The 7985-nt window shown below is 33.5% G+C and overlaps 1 protein-coding gene across 1 annotated transcript; it reads left to right on the top strand.

Annotated features, from left to right (window-relative positions):
- Positions 1 to 454: 454 nt before the first annotated feature.
- LOC113226849 (ribonuclease Oy) lies at positions 455 to 2631 on the top strand. The gene is made up of 3 exons (XM_026459627.1): positions 455 to 567; positions 747 to 1063; positions 2041 to 2631. Exons 1-3 carry the CDS (start codon positions 521 to 523, stop codon positions 2550 to 2552), a joined length of 876 nt encoding a protein of 291 aa, XP_026315412.1. The 5' UTR covers positions 455 to 520; the 3' UTR covers positions 2553 to 2631.
- Positions 2632 to 7985: the final 5354 nt, after the last annotated feature.

Here is a 7985-nt window from a genome sequence, read left to right as displayed (position 1 = left end):
GATTTTTCTGGTATTCACCGGACTCATCCGACTACGACTCCCGTACATCATTTTTACCCACCACGACTCCTTCTGGGAGAACAATTGTCTAAATCACAGGATCTTCGAGTATACTTTGCAATCCAAAGTATTCGTTTGTGTTTGTACGTACTTAATAATATACATTTTTGAGACTGATTGTAGTCTGTGAAAAGTTCTACAGTGCCATCTGTTGTACAAAGTTTGTATTTATTGAATAATGCTGTCTCTTTCTTACTATATGAACATACACAAATTGTGCAATAAAATCGTGACTGACTGTTCTGGCGAATTTGCGATTCGTTGTTGGTAAATTGGTAAATTTACTTTCATAGATTGAGATTTACTTACTTTGTTTTGCCATTTGCAATTTGCGTTTGCACCCTAGAGGATGAAAAAAAAAATAAAGTAATAATTTGCACTGTGTAAGTGTTCAAAAGCTACAGAATTTGTCACATTAGAGTGGAATTAAAGACAAAATCTGTTTCGTAAGTGGAGCAGAATGCGGTGCCATTATTTAGCGTTATCAATTTCAGTTTTCATCATAAGGTAAGTTTAATTGATCATCTGAAAGTTGCTTTTAATTGTAACTTCACTTTGTCAACAATAGTTTCTATGTACCCATATTTTATGTTATAAATATGGTCTAAAGTCGATTTGTTACTTATTTGATTCTACAATATGCAGGTATGATGTGTAATTTATTAATCGAGTGTTTTCTTTTTAAGTATTGGCTATGCAGTCCCTTTAAGATCGACAGTTAGCCCTTTCAAATTTTTGCCTGAATTGAATGAACCGGATTGGGACTTGTTAATTTTCACTCAGCAATGGCCTGTAACAGTATGCAGAGAGTGGAAGGACCATGACTCTAACCACAAGTGCTCAATGCCAGACAATCCCAATGCTTGGACCATACACGGGATTTGGCCCACCAAGCTGCATACTATGGGCCCTTCTTTTTGTAATAAAACTTGGCATTTTGATCCTAATCTCATTCAACCTATAGAGAAGGAATTAAATTCGAATTGGAAGAATATTGAAAGTGGTAAGAGGAACTGACGCTAATTCTATTAACTACAATAATGTAGGGCCTACATTGTAGGTGATAGATAGGACATACATTCTTCCTTTAAATATTACGGCCCCATCAAAAAATTCAATGATTTGTCAAGTGAAAATTACTATGTAGGTAGTCTTGTAAAAATGATGGAGGTCGACTCCATTAGTAAAGCTGGTACCTTGCATTAACGACCGACAGAGAAACATTAGTATAAGGGAGCATTCATTATGCTGCATTGCAGTACACCTAGCTGTCTGCCGCTTAATGCATGTTTATGAATGTTGTCAATGAATGTATGAGCAGACTCCTAACTGCGCGGTGAACTTCCATGTAGGTAGTGAATGGGGTGTTTAAGTCTGTTTATCAATTAACTCTTAAGGACAGATATAGGTACAGACAGCAGCAGATTAAGCTACACATTGGCGGATCTTGTTTTGTTGCACTGGAGGTGATATCAAATTAAAGTGTATAGCTTGACTGTCCATGAATAGATTATTTATTATTGTGTTATCATGTAACATCATAAGCAAAAAGTTTTTTTTTTATTTATACCTTAAGGACTAACATATTATTACAATATAATATAACAATATTATAAAACACAAATTATTTATTTACACTTACTGCGATATGTCACTGTGATGTAACTTGGGACTCCGAATCATCGATACATGACACCATATACTATCCACCATATACTTGATTTGATACATTATTATTACATTACTGCAATTTGTGAAGCCATACCAAATAAAAAGGTTTTATTTTTTGAATGTCAGGTAAAAATTTTAAGTAGTCACAAATATCTTGTATGAAATTTGTTATGAAATCTGATTCAACTCACACAGACTGGTATTTACAGTAACATACAAGCATAAAAAAGTTATTAATAAGTACAATCTAACCTATCTAATCCTCATGTTACAAATTCTATTGTGCTAATATAATAATTGTTTTCCCAGAAACATCAACTTATGCCCTCTGGGCCCATGAGTGGTTGAAACATGGAACGTGCGCAGCAGTACTAGATGCTTTCAACTCTGAATTAAAATATTTCAGTAAAGGTCTAGAATGGTTTAAGAGATACAACATACAAACTACATTGGAAAGTCGCCAGGTATACCCATCTAATGACAAAAAATACTTAGTCAAAGACCTATTCAACATAATCAGCATGCATTATAAAGTCACTCCAATGATAGAATGCCGGAGGGAACATGGTAAAAATTGGCTTTCTGAAATTCGGTTTTGCTTAGATAAGAATCTTGAGTTGAAAGACTGTGATGGAGTAATGAACATGCGAACACAAACTATTGCGTATATGAATGGGTTTCATACCAAAGTGCTTACAAATTGCATTATTGATGAACCAATACTTTATCCAAAGTCTGAAGATGCTTTTCAACACAATAACAACGATTTGTATGTGCAATTTTACTTGCTAATCAGTTGGTTACAATGGTTCACATTTTAGACTACTTAAGATAAGTATAGGGTTTTTCAACAAGAACTTTGTAAATCATAATCTCAGTACAGAGTACTAAAAAACCGACCTCAAAAGTACGTGGAATTCCTTCTATTTGCTAAGTTTTATTGAAATATCCTTAAATTCGCCACTATACAGGACTTGACACTGGAGGTAATAAAAATCGGTTCTCACTACCCAAAGAATATTGAGAGAAACACACTTTGAATTGGAGAAATAGAACTAATAATAAATAAAATAATAGGAAAAATCAACCATTAAAATAATTGCTCCTTAAGAAATTTTAGGCGCTATTTATAAAAATGAATCTTCATGCGTGAACAGCCACCCTTAGAGGTGGATGATTTCCTTCAAAATGAAATGGGACCACTATGGAAGTACCCCCTTTCCAACAAAAAAAGAATCATGAAAATCGGTTTACAAATACCAGAGTTAACGCGTAACATACATAAAAAAAAACATACAGTCGAATTGAGAACCTCCTCCTTTTTTGAAGTCGGTAAAAATAAAACAATAAATTTAGATGACAATCATTCAAATTTTTATTGTATTAAAAAAAGTGAAGTTTGGCAATTATTAATGAAAAATGATATCTGATAAATGTTCACCATGACCACAGTTCCAGATATCGATTCTTTCATCAAAGTTTTTAATCACTTTGACAAAACGGTGGGTCTATTTCGTGTGCCGTTGGCATTGGACCGTTTTTTTTTTCGAAAATTCGGCTGGAAATGCGCTTACGGTCAATGGATTACGCTATCAAGAGTTGTTAACAACTCAATTATTTACGATATGGATATCACTAACATGTGGTTTCAACAAGACGGTGCCACAAGTCACACAGCCACTGAAACAATGAATTATTATTGCAAACCAAATTTCCCGATCGGATAATTTCACGAAATTCAGCCGTTAAGTGGCCAGCTCAATCATGTAATTTAACACCGCTGGATTATTTTTATGGGGTTATGTTAAAGACAGTCTATACGGAGCCAATCGAATCGATTGCAGCCTCAAAATTCGTGAAGTGATTAACGAAATAGACCCACCATTTTGTCAAAAAGTGATTAAAAACTTTGATGAAAAAATCGACATCTGTAACTGTGGTCGTTGTGGATATTTATCAGATATCATTTTTCATTTATAATTGAAAAACCTTACTTTTTTAATACAATAAAAATTTTAATCATTGTCATCTAAATTTATTGTTTTATTTGATTTACAAAACAAAGTTCTTGTTGAAAAACCCCTTATAAGTGTCAAATTGTTCAATAATGTAACATTAAAGTTGATGTCATACTTATTAATTACATTATAAGAAACATTTTTTCAATATCTGTGCCTTTTAATCAGTAGGTACAAAATGAAAAGAAACTAGTTCCTAAACTAAAAGATAATCCAGAAAAATAGAGTATATTTAATATTATAATATATATTTATGCAAAATTCAATTTCTATGTTTTCAAGAGTAAAGTTATTTTTTTTTGTGAACATAACTAGTGATTACAGAATTAGTCTGGTTCTTAAAATTTCGATTCCCGGTGCTGGGATTAGCTTGGTACTGTATGGTACTGGTATGGTTCCTAAATCCTATAACTAAAAAATACTTTGCTATGAGGATCTGATTCTGAAGTTAAAGCAACATTGTGATGCGTACTTCTTATTATGTTGTTTGTTTTTATATTTCAATGCATATTTTTACATTTTGCGCTTTTGTATTTGGCACGAAGAAAGTGTCGCCAAAGGTATGATATATCATCGAAGCCAGAGCCTCTTCAACGGCCATTGCAAATCATTATAACTCAGGACTATAAATGTAAATACATTCAGTAGCATTGTAAGGAAATCAATGAAATTTACGGAATTCACATTGGTACTTACTTTTTTAATATATGTAGTACTTCATATGATGCGTTGTAAATGATCACAAAACAGGAAAGCAACACGCGCGTTTTTCTCGGTTCGTTCATGCAAATGGGTGGTGTTTATTACTCGCAGCTCGGTATGTACGTTCCTTGCTACAACCGAGTGTACCAGGAACCTATAATATCTTTACTGGGATTGCTTGCACTTAGCCGGTACCGGGATTTTCGGAGTATTTCTTTTTTTTTAAATAAAGCCTGTAAGACTTCGGTGTCAATATTGGGTTGTGATGTCAATCACTGTAGATTATTCTACTCTATCCTGTCACCTCTTAGTGAGAGGCAAGACCTCACATACGAGTACAGAGTTTTAGCCCTCTTGACCAACAGGTCACCCAACACAACTTTTAACTCCCCAACCTGCCAAATATTCCCTAATTGAAATTGATTTGTTATAGCCACATAATGGTCAGATTCCATCACATGCAGCATATCTTCTAGTTTGTTACAAAATTTGCAAAGAGATTCCGTTGTTTTTATTACATGATAGAACTTATTTAAGGGAAGGTCGCCAACACGAAGTCTAAAAGCCAAGACCGATGCATTTCTAAAAAATGGGCTGTCCTCAAACCAAGGCTTTCGCGGTGGACGCACCTAAACAGTTTTGTACCAAATTCCTTTCACTGCATATATTTAGGGCTTGCTTTTTTTATTCTATCAAGTGACTTAACGAACAAGTCGTGCGCCTGGTGGTAAGCTACACGCTTGTCCATGACAGTTGCAGTGCCATTCAGAGCTTTAAATCGCAAAGATCTGAGGGGCACAGCCACTGTCACCCTGAGACATAAGTTGACATGTCCCATGTGCCTGTAATTTCACCAGCGTCCTTCAAAACCGGAACAGTAATGCTAACATTACTGCTTGGCGGCAGGAACAGGCAAGATGGGTGCTTTCGGAAACTGGAGATTTCCTAAAGCAAGACCTACTTGTAACGACTTTTTAACATAACAATTATGCTATATAAAAAATAATGTTATACTATAATAATAATTATATATTGCTGTAAAATAAGCAAAGATTTTGTAAAAAAATATGATGCCTGCCATGACGTATAGACGTTGCTAACAATTTTAGTCATTTCATTCATAAATCTTAATCTTAGTCAATTAAAAAAAAGTATTGATTAATTTTACACCTTTTGCTAAAGTTAGTCATAATTTAATATTAATATATATAATTTAATATACTTCCATTATAAGTTATGCTGATTTTAGAGTGCAAGGTACGCTGACCCTAGTGGTCAGATTGGAGTCTATTATTAGTAGGTATTTCTGCACTAAACATAAGCGGTGTTATCAGACACTTAGAACCAGCCTAACTGTAATTTGTGTATCCATTTTTTGTTGTTGTTTTAATAAGTTAATTTAATTTTTCTCGTGTCTGTATATACGCTCCCTTAACAGTTAACGCTTAAATTCCATTTTATACCAGTTATGAAAAGTCCAAAGCGTCAAGGCCAGTATGATGTTGACTGTTACTTTTTTGGGAGAGCTATATATTAATAATTTCTACGAAACTATTCTATTTGTAGGCATTAAACCACTATCTTGAGATGTTTTTTTATGTTTATTTATTAACATTAAATTTGTACGCATGTTTTCTATATTAAGAATTCTATTGAAGGAACAGGAAGTGCTTTAAATATAGCATTACCTAACTTTTTTAATTTAGCACAAAAAAATTATGAGGAGGCAGTTATTTACCTCGAACGATGTTTATGACATTACGCTTCCACAGAAATTGTCAATAATAAATAAAATATATAAATTGGCGTGTCTTATTTATATGAATCGCAAGTGTTTTTTTGGAATGTTAGTGTTATTGAACGCAATCGTTGTTCTCAGAAATAATAAATGAACAGTTTTTGTCGAAATGTGTCACACGCGAAATAAAATGTAATTGAAATAATCAATATACTTTTATATATTTGGTGTACATTTATTATTATATTATGACAGATTATTATAATATTATGATCTTAGGGTCGTATTCTAGAACTCTATTCAATGCTCAAGTCAGGATTGCACTGGCAACACAACCACTGGAAATACGACCCTAATGGCAGGGACTTGAGTATGATTTCTAGTACTTTGAATCATACTCAAGTTCTGACTTAAGCATTGAGTAGAGTTCTAGAATACGACCCTTTGTCACTAAGCGTTTTCTGTTAGAAGTCTATCGGTGGCGTAGCGAGTGAGGGTATTTGAAAAAGGGATAATCTGCAGCGCTAGTACGATGGGGCGAGCCTTGAGCGATATGCGAACTGTATAGAAGCGCGACATATTGCTATTCTCGCCATGTCGCTTCTTGCGCCAATCACGCTCTTGTAATGTGCTAATGTAGGAAGTGACACAGCAAATACTGTAATGCAAAACCTGTTTCATTCTATACCTACTACTAATTTGCAAGAATAAAGTTTCCATACTATTATAGGTACAGTCTAGCTTGACAGTTTGGACTTGGGACCGTTATCGTTAGCGGCATAGAGTTGTATTTAAGTCTTAAGTGTCAAGCATGTCATGCTCTTGACCATGTATATATGAGTATAATGAATTGAATCAGGTATGAAGAAATTGTATTTAAAACTATTCATAAAATAAACTTGCCCAGTGTACTTAGTACTTTTTTTAAAATAATTATAAGGGTCAAAGATAGCTGGTATAATTTTAAAAAATTATGACTCAAAGAAACTTTGTTTTTACTGAACTAACGTTTTTTTTTACTGAACTAGCAACGTTCTTCTTTGATTTGTGACAAGTGATAAATAGCATGGTTATATAATAATATGAGTACCAATGGTCGGAAAAAGGTGTTCCACATATATAAATACATATTGTATAGATGTAGCTACAAGGAGCGAAATAGAGTTGTTAAAACCACCAAATATTAATTAATTACTGTTTCGAATTCCGGATTTTCGAAAATGGTTGTCCTGCATCATAGGACAAAACTACTGACCTAAGACGTCCAAGTTGGATTTTAAAGAAATTCTAATGGTGCCATGTAAAAAATGTACTATATAACTGACCTCTAACCAGAATAGTAAGTAAAAAAGTTACGAGAATTGTCACTCTCCGCCTGTCCCTAGCTTTAAATAACGCATATTGACGGTCACCTTGATGGAACGGTGACATTTTGTAGTAGAACTTAAGAAAATAAAATATTTACAAGGGCAATTTTTGGATATCGTGATTGCGCTCTAAAAACATTTTATTTAAATTAAAAAACAGTAGAACAGAAGTTCATAAATTCGAACCACTAGCAGAAATGTTGGATTTTAAAAGGAAAATATTCACACTAGATTATTTTAATACTTTAAAAAAATACTGCTGAATGTTTAAACGAGACAAAAAGTGCCAGTTTTGACGGCACTACCCATGTATGTATCTTCACAAATAAAGTAAGGAGAGGTGTTTCTTTCGGAGAAAGTAATTAATTAATATTTGGTGGTTTTAACAACTCTATGTCACTCCATGTATCTATATTATATATGGAACAT

This window comes from Hyposmocoma kahamanoa, unplaced genomic scaffold, assembly GCF_003589595.1.
Source record: "Hyposmocoma kahamanoa isolate Upper Pololo Valley unplaced genomic scaffold, ASM358959v1 202, whole genome shotgun sequence".
NCBI classification, from domain to species: Eukaryota; Metazoa; Arthropoda; class Insecta; order Lepidoptera; family Cosmopterigidae; genus Hyposmocoma; species Hyposmocoma kahamanoa.
This window is presented reverse-complemented; position numbering and strand designations above follow the sequence as displayed.

Coding starts and splice junctions, on each gene's coding strand:
- LOC113226849 (XM_026459627.1), top strand. CDS start 521: ATGCGGTGCCATTATTTAGCGTTATCAATTTCAGTTTTCATCATAAG. Junction 568..746: donor ATTTCAGTTTTCATCATAAG/GTAAGTTTAATT, acceptor TTTCTTTTTAAG/TATTGGCTATGCAGTCCCTT. Junction 1,064..2,040: donor TTGGAAGAATATTGAAAGTG/GTAAGAGGAACT, acceptor TTGTTTTCCCAG/AAACATCAACTTATGCCCTC.